Source organism: Lithobates pipiens, unplaced genomic scaffold, assembly GCF_037356315.1.
Source record: "Lithobates pipiens isolate NorthernLeopardFrog02 unplaced genomic scaffold, aLitPip1_a1.2 Scaffold_8, whole genome shotgun sequence".
Taxonomy (NCBI): Eukaryota; Metazoa; Chordata; class Amphibia; order Anura; family Ranidae; genus Lithobates; species Lithobates pipiens.
The window spans coordinates 600594051-600617964 of record NW_027507903.1 but is presented as its reverse complement, the minus strand read 5'-3'; the positions used below and the strand labels follow the sequence as shown (position 1 = coordinate 600617964).

The 23914-nt window shown below is 41.6% G+C and overlaps 1 protein-coding gene across 1 annotated transcript in view; it reads right to left on the bottom strand.

Moving 5' to 3' along the window:
• The window catches only part of LOC143961284 (uncharacterized), a 56424-nt gene that overhangs the window by 6410 nt on the left and 26100 nt on the right, over window positions 1–23914 (bottom strand). The window contains exons 4-11 of the mRNA XM_077470535.1: window positions 21386–21484; window positions 19652–19770; window positions 14478–14536; window positions 14201–14343; window positions 9642–9704; window positions 9377–9542; window positions 4300–4464; window positions 1000–1100 (exon numbers count right to left, since the gene is read on the bottom strand). Coding sequence (XP_077326661.1) covers window positions 1000–1100; window positions 4300–4464; window positions 9377–9542; window positions 9642–9704; window positions 14201–14343; window positions 14478–14536; window positions 19652–19770; window positions 21386–21484 — 915 coding nt within the window. The remainder of the gene's footprint in view (window positions 1–999; window positions 1101–4299; window positions 4465–9376; window positions 9543–9641; window positions 9705–14200; window positions 14344–14477; window positions 14537–19651; window positions 19771–21385; window positions 21485–23914) is intronic.

Genomic DNA, 23914 nt, shown 5'->3' with positions numbered 1-23914 from the left:
GTGTCCCCGCTGTTGAGATTCGCACTCTATGTTTTCATGGTGACCATTTGTCTCTAGGATAGAAAATTATGGGAAATCCAACATTTTAGACTTTTCACATCAAGGGGAGGTGAAGGAAATTTTCCAATAGAGAAACTTGTTTTGGTGGCAACTGTTTTAAGAGGGAACAACCCTTTATTTTGGAGAGGGCTTTTATTACTTCCTGCTGTGTCTTCTGGAACAGGAATTACATTGAAATCTTCCTGACAAGGCATAGAAAGGAAAAAAAAACCTAATAAGTTTACTCTACCTAAAGCAAGAGAAACATTTGGCTTTACAGAACATGAACCCCTCCTTTTCATTTTTAAGTAAGGGCAGCACAACCTGCATACCCCACATAGGCATGCGCACAAGGTGTGCCGGATGTGCCTTGGCACACCCTAATCACCTCATCCGCATTGGTTTTATATCTCTGTGTGAGGGCAGGAAAGATCTCACACTTATCGGTTCTGCCATAAGTAAAGTGTTTATGCTTTTCTCTTTCACTGTGCTGGCAGGGAGATCAATGTGTCGGGGTGATATATACTGTATGTAGACGTGTGAGAGTTCACCGCTCCAAGGCAATTACCTCTCCTGGAAACAGCTGTCTCCACAATCAAGTTGGGTGCCAGCTCTGTTTTTACAAAATAAAGGTGAATATTTGGAGTGCGGCTATCCAGCATCAATTTTTGTTTGTATGTAGAGGTGTGTTTGATTTTTAAGATGCACACCCTAATGCAATAGGCTGTTCACACCTATGACACCCCAACAAATTTATACATACAACTCAATCACAAGTGTCCTGTGAATCAAGAATTTATAGAGAAATCAAAGACATTTATAGGGAGAATATATGGTCCCTGACTGTGTGCAGCCAAACTATTTAACTACAATTCCAGGTCTCAAATGTCTCTAATGTATAAAAGGATAAAATTGTGACCAATGTCTCTACTGTTCCTAAGTTGAGTCTATTGTACATACCTTGCTTGCCTTGATATGAATCATTTCTAGTAATGATGTTACGCCATTCATCATCTTTGTCTTCTTCAAACCAATGGTCAGTTTCATTCAGGATTGCCTCTCTAATAACAAAAAGATTATTACAAAAGGAATTACATTAATAGAACTAATTTTGTAATATACTACTTTTAATCTTAAAGAGGAAATAAACCCTGATGGGTTTACTTCCTCTTTCATTCCCTGCAAAGGCAAAGCATAATGGACTACTATGCATCGCAAATATCTCCTAAACTGTATAGGTTTAGGAGATATTTCTTAGACCTAAAGGTAAGCCTTAATCTAGGCTTACCTGTAGGTCAAAGTGGTTTGTAAGGGTTTACAACCACTTTAATGAATAATAGAATTTTTTTTATAATCTGTATAACTAATAGCAAGTTTAGCTATAAATAATAGGACCTAACATTCAAACAATCCAACTTTTAGACAAACCTTTACTTAAAGCAATAGTAAAGTTTGCTTATAATGAAGCTTACCTGTAGGTAAAATGAATATCTCCTAAACGTGCACCGTTTAGGCGATATTTGTTCTTTTGGCAGCTGGTAACGTCACTGGCAAATGCGCTCTGAAGGAAAGGCATACCTGTGCCATTCCTTCAGAGTGTTGTGCCGTGACCAAGACTCCCGTACGCATCTGTGGAAGTGACATCATTGCGACTCGGCTACTCAAGCTGTTGAAGCCGGAGCCTGGAAGGAAGATCCGGCTGATGATAGAAACGTACCACTGAAGGGCTTCATTCTATGGTAAGTATATCTCATATGTTCCAGAAGATTTTACCCCCTTCATGACTGGGCCATATTCGGCACTGTGCTACTTTAACTGGAAATTGCGCAGTCATGCAACGTTGTATACAAAGTAAATTTTGCATCATTTTTTTCACACAAATATAACTTTCTTTTGGCAATATTTGATCACCACTGAGCTTTTTTTTTTTTTTTTTATTATAAATGAATACAATTTAAAAAAAAACAATATTTTCTATTTTCTGTTCTAAAACATATCCAAACCAAATAAAAAAATCGAAATTCTTGATACAGTAAATTTAGACCAAAATGTAATCAGGCACATGTCTTTGGTAAAAAGAAATCTCAATACGTGTATTTAGTCTGTAGAGAAGTTATAGCGTTTACAAATATATATATATATATATATATATATATATATATATATATATATATATATATATATATATATATATATATATATATATATTTGAAGATTGATCAATCACGATGTACTGATGGCTGATCTAATTTCTTAACTCTTTAGCTTCGGCAGCACACAAATATGTGGCTCTTAGCGGCTGCATATTTGTATGCATTAGTGCAACAGCCCTGTGCTGAGAGAGCACGTCCTGCACGCTCCTGGCACAGGTATCGGAGGATAACAGAAAACTCTTGATCGCTACTTGCAAATGTTCGATAGAGCATACACACAGTCGGACTTTCTGACAACAAGCTCACATCCAACATTTCCCATCGGAAAATCCGACCGTGTGTACGTGGCTTGAGGCATTTAGTAAGTTTTTTGAAGTTGTAATTTTTTGTCACAATGTTTTGGAAAATGAAGATATTAAAGTGGAAGTTCACCCTAAAACTTAAATCTCTAAATCTACTTGCATCCACAACCTAAAGCCCCATACACATCAGATTTTCTGCTGATTTTTGTCTTCAGATTTACCAAAACCATATAATATGAGGTCAAACCTTAGGAGTTTCAATTTGTATGCAATCAGGCAGGCCCTTGCACTACATGGTTTTGGTAAATCTGAAGACAAAAATCAGCAAAAAATCTGATAGTGTGTATGGGGCTTAAGACCTACCTAACCGTGTAACCTAACCGGTTCGTTCTCCAGCGGCGGAAGCTCTGTGCAGGAGACAGCCAGCAATGGCTGGGAAATGCCTGGGGAGTTATGTTATCCATTGACTTTCTATGGGGCTTCCATTGTCGGCTGCCTCTTTTGCACCCACCTTCGCCGCTGACAGCTCAGCCTGGGACTGGAGCAGCTTCAGAAAAGGTATATATAACAGTTTCTTCTTTACAGGGCAAAATAGGTTAGTCTTATGCCGCGTACACACGAGCGGATTGTATGGCGTACTTAGTCCGTCATACAATCCGACGGACAATCCGGCGTACTTTCCACTGAACGGACTTGACCACACACGGATACACAAACAGTCCGTCGAAAGCTTGCACGATGACGTGTACAGCACGTACGACGGGACTAGAAATAGGAAGTCCAAGACACAGCAAAGCACCCTTCCGCCGTGTAAATCCTTTCTGGGCATGCGCCATTCTTAGTCCGTCGAACTAGCATACTGACGACCGTATTGTCCGCTGAAACCAAAGTACGACGGACAGATTTTTGGAAAAAAACGAAAATCTTAGTACTTCGGACTGCACGCTGAAAAAGTCCGCTGAAGCCCACACACGAGCGGATTGTCCGCTGAAATGTGTTTCAACGGACTAAGTACGTCAAACAGTTCGACCGTGTGTACGCGGCATTAGATTGTGTATGCCTGTAGATTTAGAGATCTTAGTTGTAGTGTGACGGGAGAGTACATTGCTTTGCCTGTACATGCTGCCCGCCTGCAGTAAACTGTGGGTGGTCTCCGGCAAGTGAATAATACGATAGTGTGCGATACATACTAGCACATTATGACATTGCCTTGCAGGAGATTTTTTTTTTTAAATGCCATGGTTTACTACCACTTTAAACTTGAAACCAGGTTTAGATGGAACAGGGTTTACTGAAGTGTGCAACACCATTAGGGAGTGTCCACTTCTGTGCTCTGTGACACAAGAACAAAACATGGAGAGAACGGGTGTCCTTATGACAAAAAGAGAGCGTCCCCAATAGAACCTTGACAAAAGTTGTAATCCTCACCAGTTCTGTGCCACCTCAAACCTAAAGGTCAGATGAACTCCAAACTTACCCTAAACAGTGAGGAAGGGTAAGAACATCTGATTATTTTTTTTTTATTGTCATCCATGCCGTCCTGTTCTGGTGACACCTGAACCCCTATTTCTGCATTGGTGTCACAGGGACTAGGAGTAATAAAAAAAAAAATCTTCCCAATGGATTCACAAATAGAAATTGGTACCATACAAAGATTTTAATTTCACTCCACTCTATCCAAATTACATTTCTATTTATGAAAACAGACTTTATTAATATATGGGGACACATGCTGTTTATACAGATATTGCTTGCAGGAAGAACCACAGAGTAGATGATGTACTATATATTGCTTATGGTCTCACCTGTCCTTCTGTAACTTTTTAGCTCTAAACAGTAGGAATAGTACAGTGCAAATCACGATGACCAAGACACCAATGGCTGCTCCCATGCCTCCATATAAAGCATTCTTAGGAATTTGGCCCCTACAGTCTGGATTTGTGTATATATACTTTTCCGTTGCTGGGCACCTGTAAAAAATAACGTAACAAGACTGTTAACCTCATTGGTGGACATATATCTTTTATTAATACCTTACAGCCAAATTCCAGATAACTTAAAAATTCCAAAAAGCAACAAAAAGAGGGAGCACCAGCCTAGTGCATGACCCTCATATACCATTTATTAAATCAAAAAAGCAAAAATTACACTCTCAAAAAAGATGATGTAACACCCTTTAGCGTGCTACTAGTATGAGTGCATGAACATTTACATTCTGACTCATGTTTAAAACCTGTGAGTCTTAATCCGAGGTCAGGGTTACTAGAGTTCAAGGCTGGATGACTTCTACAGGCAGCTTTCTGGTGCCTCCCCATGGTTCTGGAAAGTTGGAGAGCATCCTGGAAATTGGTGGGCGGAGGTTAAGAGCATTGTCCTGCAATCTTGGGGAACTTGACCAATTCCTAGGCAGTGGGCCTGGCAGGGTGGTTTGGCAGCCCTTAAGTATGAGTCATGCCAGAAGCGTCAGTCAGGTGGAAGATGGAGTGCTGAGGGGACATTCGGTGCCCCTTGAGGTAAACCCCCTAGTCTGGAGGGGGTGCACTGCCTTGGGCTGGGACTCAAGTGCTGTCCTAGAAGGATCCTACCACAGGAGAAGTTGGAAGAAGGCTTTCCTGAGAGGCAGCAGGAGTAAGGAGAGGACAGTGTGATTACTGCAGCACGGGTCAGGGACATACATGGAGAGAGACTACCACATGTAGCAAGTCTCTCTGAAAGATAGCTGTGTGCTAAATTTTCCCTAACCTTACCCTAGGAGATCTCCAGAGTCAGTTGGGTAGATTAGTGAAGAGGCAGCCAGGTGAGCTGGTATTTCCTGAAGGAGGTAGAACTGGGATCAGTGTCTACAGGGGCGTTGGAGGTACTCCAGGAGACATCTCACAACCACTTTGTGTTACTTCTAAAAGGGACTGAGCGTTCCTAGCCAGTAAGGGGCTTTTGCATCTTTTTAGACTGCTAGTACTGAGGAGTGACGAAATGGAGCTGGATTTGTACATAGGGAGGAAGTTGTCCCTAAGTTTGCTGCTACCAAGTGGGGCATTTCATTATTCCATTACCCATCCAAGTTATTACCCCTAATAAAACATAAAACCAAGCTCAAAGACTGCTCCTTTGGCACCACCCACACAGGGACGGGAACCACAAGAGAAGAACAAGTGGTTGGCAGCATTAGGATTACTAGTTAGGAATGGCTCTTGGGGCTGATGTGCCCTCTGATATGTGCATTGTGCTATGTGGCTCAGTGCATGCTTTAAGACTTGTCTTTTGAGCTTAGCTTGCATTTGCAGTTGGGGGGGGGGGGGGGGATTCATAATAGGCTGTTATTACTACGCTCACCCATGCTGCAAAGGCAGCCATACAGGTGTATACACATGCTGCGGCCACAATGCTTTACACTGTAGCTTGGCAAATATTACTCTGATGCATTTAGCAGGCAGTGAATAAGGCCACACAGCAAGCGCCTGCAATGCATGAAGTTGTAGCACAATGGCCCAGGCTTTTAATGATTAAAAAAGTTTTTGGCCACTATAACTTGTTTACAATGTGATTTTGGGCTCTCCCTTTGTCCTTCCCTCCTGTTTAGTGCTAGTCAGTGTTAGTACTTCACAGAAACAAATCTTAGGAAAGTCATTGGATGAGAGTCACTAAACACTGAATCTGGTGCAGCTGCACCAGATTCTGTGTGCACAAGTTTTAGTAACCCCCCCCCCCCCCCCCCCCATGTCTTCTTACACTTCAAAAGATTGAAAAATGTCTGTACTGCAATTAGGTGAAGTAAAATTGCATTGGATTTAACTTCTGTGTCTTATTGAAGAGTTAAGCTGCCTTTGGATGATGCCAAGTCAGCAGGTGATCATATTGTCTATACAGACTGGGTCTAATCAACAAAAAAAGTCATTGGCGCACAAATGAATAGTCCCTTTGTAGAAAACGCTTATCCATATGATAAGATACTCGTTATTTAGGAAGATGTCCTGTTGGTCTCAATGTGCAGCTGCTAAACCACTTTGGACTTGGTGGAATAAAATGCAGAAAATAAACAATGGAGAGACAGCGCATTCAAAGAAATTTGTGATGTGATACGAAAAAAACACATAAAAATCATTTATTAAATATAAAGAACAAAGACGTCTGATCCTTCTGGGATCTTAAAAGCATAAAATCCATCAACCATAATAAATGTAAACTGACAGATGCTTGGTAACTACTTGTGACTTTGAGATGATAAGAACAGGGCTACACTGCCAACAATCAACTACACAAGTGGACTTGATGATTGTAAAACAATCCTCTCCCAAAAGAAGGGGAAAACACCGGAGTTCATAAACAAGTTCAAAAGTCACTCGCTTTGTTGATGGATGGACTGTGGGATTGGGGCGCCGCCGTGCTGAGCTTCAGGGGTAACTCATTACCAAGCATCTGTCAGTTTACATTTATTATGATTGATGGATTTTATGCTTTAAAGATCCCAGAAGGATCAGACGTCTTTGTTCTTTATATTTAATAAATGATTTTTATGTGTTTTTTCGTATCACATCACGAGTTTCTTTGATGCGCTGTCTCTCGATTGTTTATAGACTGGGTCTAATGCATACACATGACCGGACTTTTTAACAGTAAAGGTCCGACGGATTTGAATCCGTCGGACAACTCGATCGTATGTGCGCTCCATCGGACTTTTGCTGTCCAAAAATCTGACGGACTTTAGAAATAGAACATGTTTAAAATTTTTCGCCAGAACGCCGCCAGACCCAGTTCCTATTGAGAAATCCGCTCATGTGTATGCTAGTCCGACGGACAAAAACCCACACTAGGGCAGCAATTGGTTACTGGCTATTAACTTTCTTATTCTAGTCCAGTTGTACGTCATCACGTTCGAATCCGTCGGACTTTGGTGTGATTGTGTGTGGCCAAGTCCGTTCATTCGGAATGTCCGTCGGCACGCCGCCGAAAGTCCGTCGGGAAGACTGTCGGACCTAGTCCGTCTAAAAGTTTGGTCGTGTGTAAGCGGCATTAGGACGATTTAAGTAGGAGGGTCAGCGTGAAAGGTTTCTTTCTCCATATGCCTTTTTACCTTATAGGTGGAGGACACACTACTTACCACATTGCTGGGGTACTTCCATGAATATCCTCACATCCTCTCACTCAAGGACACACCCTTTGCTTGATTGTTTTCTTTCCTTCTATCGCAATTTTATTTTTTTATTTATGTTTTATCAACAGGATAACTTTCACATTCTATATCCCTTACTTTTACATCTATGCACTCCCAGATTGCAGTTCATAGCACCCGCCTTCTGTCTCCATGTCCCCATCATTGAGGGCTAGGTTTGCATACTATGTAGAGTTATATATCTTTACTTACAGTTTGCCAACGTAGTATTCACTAGACTACTTAGACGTACACACGCCTATGTTGCAGTTGCAAATCATGATGATAGACATTGAGGGACACCAGTGGATACACTCCTTTCTCCATAGTTATGCTAACCCTCCACATATCTCCTGGTGGGTCTCTGCCGGCGCCACCCCTTCAGTTCCCAGGTCAGACACATCTCACCACCGTCTCCTAAGAAATCACGTTTGGGACATCAGCCTTGCCGATTTGTAAATATGGGTCTTTTTTCTCAGGCCTCCTTATATTTGCCAATAGATATCTACCATCTGATATATACCATATTGATATTTTTTGTTTAGATACACTGCATATATGCTGTATTTATCGGCATATAACACACACTTTTTTCCCCTGAAAATAGGGGGGAAATCTATGCTGCGCGTTATATGCCGACAGCTTACCTAGGAGGGGGGCGAGTGCTGCTGGAATTCACTGAGCCATCATCTCCTCTCCACTCGACTCTCACTCAGCTCTAACTCAGCTCTCGCGTCACACACAAAGTCCCTTCCTCCACCACTGGCATTGGACCAGTGTTCTGTCTATCACAGGAGCTGGTCCAGTGCCGATGGCGGAGGCCGGACTGTGTATGTGACTGTCGACTGAGAGCCAAGTAAACAGGAAATTACGGCTCTGTGATTTCCTATGAGAGATGGTGAGCTGCATTGATGGGGGAGATGGGCGCAGATCAGGCTGCAGATAGGCACAGATCAGGCTGCAGATAGGCACAGATCAGGCTGCACTGAAGCTGCAGATGGGCACAAATTAGGTTGCATTGAGGCTGCAGATGGGCACTAATCAGGCTGCATTCATGCTCACTGACCATTATTTTGCTTCAAACTGGTTTATTTTTTGGTTGGTTTATTTTTTTTTTTTTTCCTGAAACGTCCTTCTTAAATAGGGGTCCATGTTATGCGCCGATAAATATGGTACATCCAATCCTGATAAAGCAAGCAGTGGCTTTGTGAAACACGTCAAGTTTAGATGCTTGATGTTGTATTTCATATCAATTATAATAATACATGTAAATGATTTTAAGAATTTCGTACCATGTTTCCAAATCGGTTTGGCATTTATGTCTATGTACTTTTTTTTATGATGATGGTCCTATATCTTCAATAAACTGTGAAACCATGTTTACTTTTATACTCATGGGCCTCTTGTGCTCCCATGGGCTACAATTTGTTTTGTTGTATAAGGAGACATTTCAAAGCATAAAGCAGCATTTGAAACAGAACAGTATGCATTGTCTTACATGACCCATAAACAAAGAAATCCATTATTTGATCTAAGGCTGGATTCACACCTATGCATTTTTAGTGCTTTTTTGCAGATTTGCACTACAGTCCATTTAACATGGTTTCCTATGGAACACGTTCTGTAGTGCAAATCTGCAAAATGCAAAAAGCACAAAAAATGCATAGGTGTGAATCCAGCCTTAGTGTAACTACAAGTGCATATTAAAATGAATTTGACTAAAGGATACTCACAAGCAGCAGGGCCCCGTCCATTTCTCAATACGACAGGTTCCATTATGACAGTCCTTAAAGTTAGAAGATAGCTGCACACAGTGAGACACACACGAAGGATTCCGAAATACAAAAGCTGGAGTGAAAAAATCTTTAAAACCTTCTTCAACCTTTTGCCTGCATTGCTCTGGTGAGACAAGAGATAGAACGTGTCTTTGTCTTACTATCGTATCTGAAACGTCCTAGGACAAGTCACTGAAGAGTATCACATAAACATTTCATCTACCTTCATGAGATATGGGTTCTATTGCAGTTGCCACGGTGATTTCTTCAGCAATACACATCTTGGCTATAAGACAGGAAAACATAAGATCGTGGCATTAAGTTTGGCATTAAATGCCATTTTTGTGTTTGCAGAAGACACAAAGCTAAGTAACGGAGTTCATTCCCTACAAGAGGTCTATGATTTGCAAGCTGACCTGGATGGCACTGTTCTGGTTGGGCAACTATGTGACAAATGGGGTTTACCCTTATACTGCCATTGACGTATGGTAGATGACGGCAGCAGCGGGAAGGGGGGAGTTCATAGACTCCTTTTACACAGGGCATTGGATCAGATGGTAGGCAGTTTCAAATGAACACAAGTCCATAGGGATAGGGGTGAATGGACCATCCAATCAGATCCACCTGAAAAACTGACAGGTAGACCTGATTGGACCCTTTATGTGAAAGGGGCCTTAGACCTCTTTCACACGGATGATCCATTCAGGTCCGCCTGTCAGTTTTTCAGGCGGACCTGAACAGATGCTCCATAGAGTCTATGGAGCGTCGGATGTCAGCGGTGACATGTCCGCTGACATCTGGCCCTCTCCGATCCAAAAAAGTGTGACGGAGGAAAAAAGCTACTTTTCCATCTGTCATCGGATCGGGTGATGACGGACACTGCAGTCCGTCGTCATCCGATCTCCCATAGGGGAGAGCGGCGCTCTGACAGGTCCGTCTCTTGCACACTGCGGGGATTGACGGAGCGTTCCCGCTAAGCAAGCGGATATCCACGGGGCTGATCAGGACTGATCCGCCCCGTGTGGAAAGGACCCTTACACTTCCGACTGTTACAGCAGCTAGGAATGTGTGCAAATTGGATGACTGTCAGGTGGAATTTATTTACCACTGAAGGACCGGACGATTTGCCCCCCATAATGACCAGGCCACTTTTTGCGATACGGCACTGCGTCGCTTTAACTAACAATTGCGCAGTCATGCAACACTGTACCCAAACAAAATTCATGGCTTTTTTTTCCACAAACAGAGCTTTCTTTTTGTGGTATTTGATCACCTCTGCGGTTTTATTGTTTGCGATTGCGAAAAACATTTTTTTTTACTTTTTGCTATAATACATATCCAAATATATATACATTTCAAAATTGACGCTCTTTTTTTGTTTATATCGCAAACAATAAAAACAGCAGAGGTGATCAATATATATATATATATATATATATATATATATATATATATATATATATATATATATAATATATATATATATAAAAAAGTATTCATCAGTATACGCCAATACATATTCTTCTACATATTTTCGGTTACAAAAAAAAAAATATCGCAATAGGCGTATATTGATTGGTTTGTGCAACAGTTATTGTGTCTACAAACTATGGGATAGATTTAGGAACTTTTATTTTTTAAATAGTTTTTTTACTGGTAATGGCGGCGATCTGCCATATTTAGCGGGACTGCGGCATTGGGGCGGACAAATCTGACCCAAAATTACACTTTTTGGGGAGCAGTGACATTATTACATTGATCAGTGCTATAAAAATGCATTGATCAATGTATAAATGACACTGGCAGAGAAGGTGTTAACACTAGGGGCAATCAAGTGGTTAACTGTGTTCTAACTGGGGGGGGGGGGGCTTCCCAGGACATGACAGAGATCACTGTTCCCGATGACTGACCCCAAAACTATACTCTCTTCTAGAGCACCTACCTAGGAGGTTGCTACAAAGATAAAAAAAACCTTCTGTGTGCAGCAGCCCCTCTCAGTCCCCCTAATACTTACCTGGGGTCCATCTAGATTCCACGATGTTGCAGGAGTGCCTCGTCTGCCTGGGACACCCCTCCTCATTGACTGAGACAGCAGCGCAGTGCCAATGGCTCCCATTGCTGTCAATCAAAGTCAGCCAATGAGGTGCGAAAGGGGGCGGGGCCAGGCTACCGCTCCGTGCCTGAATGGACACAGAAAGCTGTGGCTCGGGTGCCCCCATAGCAAACTGCGTGCTGTGGGGGCACTCAACAGGAGGGAGGGGCCAGGAGCATCAAAGAGAGACCCAAGAAGAGGAAGATCGGGGCTGCTCTGTCCAAATACACTACACAGAACTGGTAAGTATAAGATGTTTGTTATATTTAACTAAAAATAACACTTTAAGACCTTATTATCACTTTAAGTATAATCAAGTGTGAGTGTGAAATGAAAAATCCTTAGGAGTCTGAGGTCTTTATTGTTCAACTGGTTACAACAAGCTGAGCAAAAGACAGCCAATGTGTCTTCTTTGCCACCTCTACTGTGAACACTGACACTGACTGTTGATGCTTTTTAGAACCTCTTCCTGAAGAATTAGTCTACTTGGAAGTACTTTTAAATCCATTTAACATTTTGACATTTCACCCAGCCCTTATGAAGGGAAGTGTGTGGCCTCAGAAAGCTTGAGTGTCTTTTGCCCAGCTGGTTGTAACCACTTGACCAGTAAAGACTTTGGACCCCTAAGAATTTTTCATCTTGTGATCTCTTTGACCATTTCTCATCTCCGGTGAAAGTCCTGTCCTGGGGGGTCTCGGTCTTTGTAGTAAACTGTTAAATACAGGCCAACTGGGCACAAATAATGACTTTAAATTGAAACGAAACCCATCAATTTAAGGGTCTCAAAAAACGTTAACATTCTCGTCATGCTGGGATTGTTAACAGTCACATTTGCTTGTGCTCCCAATCAAACTATCAAACCATCATATGTCTGGAGTCATAACTGATCACATGTGCAACACCATGGTAGTTGCAGATCAAATAGAGGCCAAAATGGCAGCTTCCTTAGCTGAAAGTGATAGGAGGGTTTAGTTCTCCTTTAACATGCTACAACAATCCAATTCTCCAGAGGCTGGACTAGGGATGAGCCGAACACCCCCCAGTTCGGTTCGCACCAGAACCTTCGAACGGACCGAAAATTCATACGAATTTTAGAACCCTATTAAAGTCTATGGGACTCGAACGTTCGAAATCTGTCCAGATTAGGGATGTGCTCGGTGTTCGACTCGCACACGGGCCATTCGCCTGTTCGGCGAATTCAGAACTTTGTGGACCATTTGCACCAAATGCACTATGCCATCGCAGTGCATTGCTGGCTCATGATTGCCAATCACAGCCCTGGCAGCGAGGAGAGCCATAATTATAGCTCAGGGGGTTTAGTACACGCCCCATACTATATAAGGCTGCCAGCATGGCGGCCTTTTTTAGTGTGTTCTGGCGTGTAGGGAAAGAGCTAGATAGGCAGGGACAGTGTGTTCTTTTCTCAGGCATCTGCAGGAGTTAAAGTGGGTGTTGTGTGCCTCCAGTACAGTATACACCTGTATCTACCCTTTTTTGCTGGTGTTCTCTAATACAGACATCTGCAGGAGTTAGTGGGCGTTGTGTGCCTCCAGCACAGCACAGTATATACCTGTATCTACCCTTTATTGCTGGTGTTCTCTAATACAGACATCTGCAGGAGTTAGTGGGTGTTGTGTGCCTCCAGCACAGCACAGTATACACCTGAAGATACCCCTTATTGCTGGTGTTGTCTGTTGCATATCTTGCATATTGGCCTTTAAAATTTACTAGCCCCTTACCCAGCTCTCCATCCTAAAACATCCCCTACAGCAGCCGGGGGAGAGGAGAGGAGGGAAACCAGCAGCACTGCAGGGCGAGGGGCCAACAAAGAGGGGGAGCCTGGAAAGTAGGGGGAATTGGCAAGGCACAAAGTGATTAGAGTGTGCCCAGGCACAACTCCTACGGCAAGGTCCATTAAGACATGGGTGAGCGAGTTTGGGGTGGAGGAACTTGACTGGCCTGACCTCAACCCGACAGAACACCTTTGGGATGAATTAGAGTGGAGACTGCGGGCCAGACCTTCTCGTCCAAAATCAATGCCTGACCTCACAAATGCGCTTCTGGAACAATGGTCAAACATTCTCATAGACACGCTCCTAAACCTTGTGGACAGCCTTCCAAGAAGAGTTGAAGCTGTTATAGCTACAAAGGGTGGGCCAACTCAATATTGAACCCTACGGACTAAGACTAGGATGCCATTAAAGTTCATGTGCGTGTAAAGGCAGATGTCCCAATGCTTTTGGTAATATAGTATATGCAATTTAGCTGTGATTATAATTTATCTTTAATGATAAGGAGCATTTGCCCCTTCCGTGCATTATTCTTGGTGTTCGGGATGTTCTGGTGCTGTGTATAGCCATACACATAACATGAATGGGTGAAGGCCGCTGTATGCAGCTATGAGTCGCTAGTAGCGTAAAGCAACACATGTTCACAGACATAATGGGGACCTTTATGCACCTGAGCACATGCACTAGGTTACACTTGGAGCAGCGCATTGCTGTGTACAGCTGACTTCACCCAGTCATGTTTAGGGGCCAGTGTACGCAGGACCTCCCGGGACACAGAAATATGCAGCATTGTTATGTTGCCTGGGCAAGGGCGCCCATGTGCAAGAAACCTAAAAAAAGTAACTAAAAAGTCACCAGCCTGGTCTATTGGCCCAGCACTAACAGTTGTATTGTACTTACGGTTTTCTACACAGGTTTCATTCAGTTTTTTTAGGTTATTTTTTACATCTTCAAGTGCTTGGTCTAACTGCTCTTTTATATTAACACCCGACTCATATTGGAATCCCAAAATGACCTCATGATTCACAATAACGCTTCCCTTGCTGCCGGAGACATAAAAATGTTATTGATCAGAATTGTATTTTTTTAAAACATACCCTATATATTGGTGAAATCATTGTTTAAAAGTGCCAAAAATCCTCATACATCATAAAAAGGCTTCATAATGTCTTCATACCTTAAAGACAGTATTTCTACATCTTCAAACTCAGGTACATTCTTATAGATGACGCTCATCTGTTAAAAAAATAAACAAACGTAAGATTACAATCTGCAAAATAGACAACGAAGTCTGACATCTGGGAAGGGAATATGCCCCACCGAGGAGGTAAGAACATCCCTTGTAAGTTTCAATACATAGAAAATAAAGTGCCTATTAACATCGCTGTTACCTTCCTAAATTTTGTTTTTGATAAACCCTACTGAAGGGCTATGTTGGCTCCCGGTTTGGGATATTTATTTCTCCATTGTTTTGTTATTTTGATGAAAAATTTTCAATAAAAATATTGAACAAGAAAATAAAGTGCCTAAATGCATACCTCCCAACTTTTTGAGATGGGAATGAGATGGGAATGAGAGACACCTATCAGCAAAAGTATGCAGGCATAGGACACACCCCTTAAAAGAGATTTGTACAAAAAACTAGATTTGTTAAACCCACGAGTGTTTTTTTTTTTTACCACTACTATTCATTTTTATTGGCTTTTGGCATTTACAAATGTAGCAATTTAGAAATCAATTGACAAGTTTTTGATAGATAAAAAGTGCATTTTATATTCAACAATATAGATCATACCAAAATGAGGGACAAATGATGAGGAATGAGGGATGGAGGGACATCAGGGACAGTTGGGAGCTATGCTGAATGGGACCTTTAAACGGTAAGTTTACAAAAAAATGCAGAGTGGACTAAATCCTGGCTACCCCTCTGGACCCTGCTGCCCATGTTGGCTTTGATGCCCCATGCTACCAATGTACACCACAATACATAGCCCTGGAGTGAGTAGCCATTGTAACGCCCACAATGGCAAGTGTTCGTTGGTCAGCATAGCCACGTGGCGGCGCTGACCAATGAGAAGTGCATCTGAGGCATCTTCTTCCTCTAACCCTGTAAATGTAGCAGAACAATGCTGCAACCATTTACGGGGTGGTTGTAGTGTGGCCCTATTCAATTAAATGACTCGTGTTTAGCAGCTGCACCCAGACTTTACGGAGGGGGGCGGGGGATAATTTTGGCCACAGCAGTGAAGCAAAGGATTGCTGCCGTGGTATGTGTTCAACCCCAACTAGCAGTAAAAATACAGTTCCGCTGCCTGCTTTTACTGCCCTCCGGCCCCAAGTGTAAATGAGCCTTTAGGCTGCTTTCACACTGCTTAGTTTTTATTCTGTTTTTACCTTACCAAAAGCAAAATAAAAATGCATGACCATTAAATCCTATGGAGCTCTTCACATCAGTCGGTTGCGGGTAAGTTGTGTTTTTAAAAAGCTTGCTTGCTGCATTTTTGGTGCATGTTTATTGGGGTAAAAAAAATGCACCAAAAACAAACCTCCCCCAATAAAATGAATGGGAAAAAAACTTCAAAAAGACATAAAAAATGCGTTTTTGGTGCATTTTTGGAGTCACAAGTCTTTTATTCGCAGGTGCAAAACACACTGGAAACACAGTAAAAATGCAGCAAAAATGCATATGCATTTTTACCACATTTATGCAATGGAGCAGTCTGAAAGCAGGCTCAGTAAAACAATTTTATTTTATCAGCATTACTTGAAAAGAACGTGTATATAATGTAAATATTCAGATAAGCTAAAGTCTTTAATGCGTGTTTCTATGTATAATTTGTAATTATAATAGCCATATTATAATTATATAGATATATGAAAACTTGCTCATATAATAATACTACTACTACTACTGCTACTAATACTAATAATAATAATAATAATAACAATAATAATATTACTAATAATAATAAAAATAAAAGACTTTCTGCAATCTCTAATTATTTCAGACACCCACAATGTACATGGTAGCCAGTAGGGATGGTCCCAATGTTCGAGTGAAACGTAAGTTCCACTCAAATATCAGGCATTCGTTTGTTCGTAGAAACAAACATATGGGGTGCTGGTGGGAAGTTCGCCTGCCACGGAGCGCCCCATAATGCACTGCAAGATCGCAGTGCATTGACAGCTGCTGATTGGCCAAAGCATGCACCTGACCTGTATGCTTTGGCCAATCACAGAGCAATGTGCTGTGAGAGCCATGATTGGCCTTTGGCCAATCATGACTTAGGGGCTAAATCCACACCCCACAGTATATAAGGCTGCTGCTTACACTGCAGCCATATTTAGTGAATGAATAGAGATGCGGGTAGTGTAGTGTGCAGTCAGTCAGTGTAGTATATATATATATATATATATATATATATATATATATATATATATATATATATATATATATATATATACAATTCAGAGTATATAGTGCAGTCAATGTAGTATATATAATACAATTCAGAGTATATAGTGCAGTCAGTGTAGTATATATAATACAATTCAGAGTATATAGTGCAGTCAGTGTAGTATATATAATACAATTCAGAGTATATAGTGCAGTCAGTGTAGTATATATAATACAATTCCAAGTATATAGTGCAGTCAGTGTAGTATATATAATACAATTCAGAGTATATAGTGCAGTCAGTGTAGTATATATAATACAATTCAGAGTATACAGTGCAGTCGGTGTAGTAAATACAGTATAATACAGTGGAGAGTATATAGTGCAGTCAGTGTTGTATACATTATCTCACAAAAGTGAGTACACCACTCACATTTTTTAAAATATTTTATTATATCTTTTCATGTGACAACACTGAAGAAATTACACTTTGCTACAATGTAAAGTAGTGAGTATACAGCTTGTATAACAGTGTAAATCTGCTGTTTCCTCAACACACAGCCATTAATGTCTAAACCGCTGGCAACAAAAGTGAGTACACCCCTAAGTGAAAATGAACAAATAGGGCCCAAAGTGTCAATATTTAGTGCTGGTGGATGTTAGAGACCTTGCACTCCTCCACCTTCCTTTTAAGGATGCCCCACAGATGCTCAATAGGGTTTAGGTCTGGAGACATGCTTGGCCAGTCCATCTCCTTTATCCTCAGGTTCTTTAGCAAGGCAGGGGCCGTCTTGGAGGTGTGTTTGGGGGGTTGTTATCATGTTGAAATACTGCCCTGTGGCCCAGTCTCCAAATGGAAGGGATCATGCTCAGCTTCAGTATGTCACAGTACATGCTGGCATTCACGGTTCCCTCAATTAATTTTTTTTCTTTATAAATGTCAGTTTTGCTGCAGCAGGTTCTATATATGTCGCAGATGCGCCATTTTACAGGCAGACTAAAGGGACCCCAAAGGCACTATATTTAAAGGAATTTTTAATTTTTATTGTTTCACTTTAAGCATCATTAACCACTTCCCCTCTGGAAGACTGACAATTTTGAAAAAAAAAAAAAAAAACAATAATTTTTATTTTGTGCTATAAAACACATCCAATTAAAAAAAAAAATCAAATTTCTTCATAAATTTTGGCCAATATGTATTCTGCTGCATATTTTTGGTAAAAAAAATTCCAATAAGCATATATCGAGTGGTTTGAGCAAAAGTTATAGCGTCTACAAACTATGGGATATTTGTCTTTATTTATTTTTTACTAATAATGGCAGCTAACATCGGGACTGTGATATTGCGGCAAACAAATCGGACCCTAACTGACACTTTTAAAACTAATACAGTGATCAGTGCTAAAAAAAAAAAGTGCTGTCACTGTACTAATGACACTGCCTGGAAAGGGGTTAACATCAAGGGTGATCAAAGGGTTGTGCTTAGCCTGTGCTTTCTCACTGTGTGGAGGTGCTTTTACTATGGGTGTACTTTACAATATTTATACCCGCCGCTGGGCTCCAGTTGTGTGTGATCACAGTGGGAGCGGGTTGCTGCCAGTGCGTGTGCATGCTCCAGACCCGGAAGTGTCAGATCATATGCTGGGTACGTGATCTGGAACAGAGTGGCCACCTGCTGCAGTGTATCTGTGGTGGGCAGTCGAGAAGTGGTTAAAATCATTGCTCCTTTAAAGAGGAAGTAAACCCTGATGGGTTTACTTCCTCTTTCATTCCCTGCAAAGGCAAAGCATAATGGACTACTATGCATCACATAGTAGTCCATTATGTGTCACTTACCTGACACAGGAGCCAGCGATGTCACCGCTGTCCCCTGTAGTCCGGCGCATCCATTTTCTCGGTGGGGTCTCGCAGCTCCGCCACTGTCATTCGGCGAAGCCGCGATGACGTCACTCCCGCACACGTGCACGGGAGCCGACACGCGCGGCATCTTTGTCGTTGATGCCGCGCTCAGTGCGCCTGCGCGTCCCTGTCTACGCCGCATGCGCCGTAGACAGTGGTGGCTGCCTTCGGGCAAATATCTCCTAAACCGTATAGGTTTAGGAGATATTTCTTGGACCTACAGGTAAGCCTTAATCTAGGCTTACCTGTAGGTCAAAGTGGTTTGTAAGGGTTTACAACCACTTTAAAAACAATATTTCTAAACAATTTTTTTTTAATGCCAATAACTTGCATATAAGCCTTCATAGTTTCATAGTTAGTTAGGTTGAATAAAGACACCAGTCCATCAAGTTCAACCTGAGTGTCTACAATTGTCCCTATCCCTGTACATTGCACACTCACATCGGTCCCTACCCTTAAGGAGCCCACAATCAAAGGTCCCCATTCATATACTATGGTCAATTTTTTTTGACTGAAGCCAATTAACCTACCTGCATGTCTTTGGATTGTGGGAGGAAACCGGAGTACCCGGAGGAAACCCACGCAGGCACAGGAAGAACATGCAAACTCCAGGCAGGTAGTGTCGTGGTTGGAATTCGAACCAGCGACCCTTCTTACTACTGCAAGTTCAGGTCGCATAGACCTTAATAGAGTTCTGGGTTTGGTCCAAGCTTTTTTCATGTTCGGAAGTTCTGATGTTGAACTGAACTCTTTGGCCCATCACCAGTCCTGATATAGTACGGTGAGTGAGCATTGTCACCCTAGGAGAGGAAGTGTTACTGGTGGGATCATCAGGTATAAAAAAGGAAAATAGCTTGAATAAGGAAAAGCAATGTGGCCACCACATCTAAGGACTGGAAAGCTGTAATATACTGCATTTAGATTTTTAGGCTTAAGTACACTTTAAAAGTTCAATGATTTTTAGTCATGCTTATGTGCTCTCTACCTATTCAGGTGCAATGTGATTTTTAATGATACAGTAAGTCCTCTTTAGGTGTAGGCTGTAATCCACTTACATTTCTTTTGAAGTCGTTTACAAACTCCTTATATTCATCAGTTGTAGCATTTAGCAGATTTTCAGTAAATTCCATGTTGGTGAATCTCAGGCTTACATTCAAAACAGCACGGGTTTTTTCTACAATGATATAAATGGTAGAGTTGTTAAAGATAAAGAAGAACTCCAGGCTAAAAGAACAACCACTTTTCAAGCACAAGTACAATGACTTGGGCAGGTAGGGGTTTCATTGTAATAAGGGTTCCCCTTATTATCCATACCAGACCTGAAGGGCCTGTTATGGACTGGGGGGGGGGGGGGGGGGGGGGGGACACCATTTTTTTCATTTATTTTTATCTATATTGCCAGGATCCAACAATACATTACAGCCGCAAGCAATTTTAAATCACATTTTTTCCTTTAGAAATGTAATTTTGCTGTGGCATAGTAAAATACATTACAAAGATTTGCTATTTTACAGGCAGACTAAGGGGACTCCCCCACCGGCATGATATTTAAAGGAATATTTCATTTTTATTGTTTCACTTTAAGCATTATTAAAATCACAATAACGTGCATATAAGCCTTTAAAATGAGCACTTTTGGTTTTTCATGTTAGTGTCCCATAGGCTTTAACGATCACCATGCATTATCAGGCGTTCTGCAGAACTCTAATTTGCTGTAAACGCCCCATAATGTTCGCTGTTTGGCGAACGGGCAAACCCCCGATTTTCGAGTCGAACTTACGTTGGACTTGAACATCAGGCTCATCCCTACTCATCACATTAAGAAACCAATTGTGAGGAAAAGTTGGGTTGAAATGAAGTAGCACTATCCTGTGATGCCAGGGTTGCTTGATGATGAGTCACCAGGGGAAGGGTCTTTGATATCTTGGGCTCAGAAGAGAACGCTGAAGGGAATGGCTCCATCTAGTGATCAAGAGAACTTTCTGCAAAGGACAGCACTGGAGATACAGTAAGTAATGCAGTGAGAACTGGCCTCGCAACTGGTGCTGCTGATGATGTTGAGGGGCCAATAGTGAGAAAATAGTGCGGGGGGGGGGTGATTGATGATATGAGGTATCACCAATCTCTTAAACAGAGTGAACATAGTGAGCAGGTTGGAATTTTTATGGAAGTGTCTCCTATTAAATGTTAAGAGCACTTTGCAAAATTTTAAATTGGGACTTTAGCTGCACATGTAGGCTCCATGCACACTGAAGCTGATAAACTGCAGTTTATTGGCGTTTGGGCGTTTTTTGTAAAAGCCCATAAACTCCACTCTATGTTAGCCTATGTGTCCATGCACACATGGACGTTTTTCAGCTTTAATGAGCAGTGGAGTTTATGGGCTTTTTTCTGAACGCCAGAAATTCGCGTTCAAAGTGCCGTTTTTCAGCGGCAAAAAACGACAAACGCTCATTAACGCTCATTAACGCTCATTAACGCTCGTTCATTAGTGTTCGGCATTCTATTTTTCAATGCATTGTGGGATTTTTGGAGTGTCCTCTGTGTATTTTTATAAAAAAACGCCCATTAACGCTAACGCTGTAAAACGCTCATTAACGCTCATTAACGCTAGTATAAAACGCTGTTAAAAGCAGGTTTTTCAACCAGCGTTTTCTGCCAGCAATCTGGCGTCCAGAAATAGCTTTTTTGAGCTTCAGTGTGCATGGAGCCTAAGTGTTTACATGGCTATAACTTCAAAATCACCTGTATTGTATGTTAAATAATAAACTATTTATTTCCACACTTACCAACAGTTATAATGTTTTTTATGGTTTCACACAATTGTCCTTCAAAATTGCTTGGACAGATACAGAAACCATTTTCATAGGTACCTCCGTTCTGGCATGCTAGAGGAATAAAAAAAAACCATACAGGGTTATTAAAGAGCAACCAAACAGATGTATTTGCTGTAATTTTAGTTAAATGCTGCCTATTGTGAGAAAAAGCAGCACTGTAAGAGTCGGTTCACACTGAGGCAGCAAGACTTGCAGTGCGACTGCCTCAGGCGACCGGAATCTGACTTTAGCGGCGACTTGCAAAACGATTTCTGTATAGAAGTCAATGCAAGTCGCCCCAAAAGTCGTACAGGAATCTTTTTCTAAGTCGGAGTGACTTGAGTCGCTCCTATTAGAGCGGTTCCATTGCACAGAATGGGACGCGACTTGTCAGGTGGCTAAGTCGTCTGACAAGTCGCCCCTGTGTGAACCGGCTCTAAGACAATCAGGCCTTTTTATATTGCACAGTACACATGGTGCTTCATGATAGGAGGGGAAAGCTCTTTATCCAATCACTGGCTGGAGTGGTATTTGACCAAGCTTTATTCCTTTAACCACTTAAGCCCTGGACCATTTTTCTGGACAAAGACCAGACCACTTTTTGCGATTCGGCACTGCGTCGCTTTAACTGACAATTGTGCGGTCATGCGACGTGGCTCCCAAACAAAATTGGCGTCCTTTTTTTCCCACAAATAGAGCTTTCTTTTGGTGGTATTTGATCACCCCTGCAGCTTTTATTTTTTGCGCTATAAACAAAAAAAGAGCGACAATTTTGCTATGATAAATATTCCCCAAAAATATATAAAAAAAACATTTTTTTTCCTCGGTTTAGGCTGATACGTATTCTTCTACATATTTTTGGTAAAAAAAATGCAATAAGCTTTTATTGATTGGTTTGCTCAAAAGTTATAGCTTTTACAAAAAAAGGATAGTTTTATGGCATTTTTATTAATATTTTTTTTTTTACTAGTAATGGCGGCGATCAGCAATTTTTATCATGACATTATGGTGGACACATTGGACATTTTAGACACATTTTTGGGACCATTGTCATTTATACAGCAATCAGTGCTATACAAATGCACTGATTCCTGGGTAAATGACACTGGCAGTGAAGGGGTTAAGTGTGTCCTGGGGCATGTTTCTAACTGTGGGGGGGGGGGCGTGGCTGTGTGTGACATGTCACTGATCCCTACTCCCGATGACAGGGAACAGAGATCGGTGACACCGTCACTAGGCAGAACAGGGAGATGCTTGTTTATATTAGCATCTCCCCATTTTTCCTCCCCATGAGACGATCGTGGGTATCCCCGTGGCGATTGAGTCCGCAGAACCCACGATCTGACTCACGGAGGTCCCGATCGGCTGCGCTCACGCGATGGAATGGCGTCAAATTTAAAGGGAAGTACAAGTACGCCCATTTGCCTGTCCGTGCCATTTTGCCGACTTACATAGGCGTGTGCCAGTCGGCAAGTGGTTAAATGCTGAAGAGAAAAGTGAGGTCAGATCTGCAGAGTGCTGCGTGAGCACAGTAGGCCTGGAACTGGCTAAACATAGTTAGTATTGGGATTGGTTGACATGGTTCACTCTTTTATGTTCTAAATGGCAGTTGGCCATTTTCGATTATAAGGGTCCATCATCCCTATTACACGGTGGACAACACATTAAAGTGTACCTGTATGTGTATTTTTCATTTTGGAATTAATAGTTTTGGTGTTGAAGAATTAGATTCTTTGTCAAGTTTGTATTGCTGTCAGTGTCACAGTAGATAGGCTTACCTTATCTGTTTGTCCTTGTGAGCATTATCACTAAGACAGAAAGCAATGGGAAATCTACAATTTTAGAGATGAGGAGAAATCTTACAATGGGGAAACAGGTTCATGTGACAGCTGTCTAAGTGAAGAATGTCCACCCATTCTGTAAAAGAAATCTACTAATTTCCTGTTGCATCTCTAGGACAGGAAGCCAAGAGAAATCTCCCCAATGGATACAGATGACAAAAAAAAAAAAGCTAATAAGAGCTAAACAATCTAGTTTTGGTCATCAGTCTTCAAGAAGGATGTCCTTCAACTGGATAGGATAGAGTCCACAGAAGGGCAACAAGGGGACTGGAAGACCACATCAAGACTGGGTTCAGACTGATGCAGCCGTGGGTCACAGCTGGGGGTCCAGTGCATTCCTGTTCACCAATTTAGGTGTGAATCAGGTCCGAATTTGTGCCTAAGTTTGCAGCTGAAATAGAGCTAAAGACGCATAGGACCCTTTTCCATTGACATATGGAAATTGGTAGACACACACACACATTGAACTTTATGGAAAGGTGTCTTCATGTCAACCTTACCAACTATGTAACTATGTAAGCCCTTCCCTACTTTATCCAAAAATAAAAATTAAAAATGTTGGCTACAGATACACATAAAGCTTCTACAGAACAGCCAACAGTCTAGTAACTCTATACTACATACTGTAAATCAAGATAGTCTTACTGATTGAAAACACATG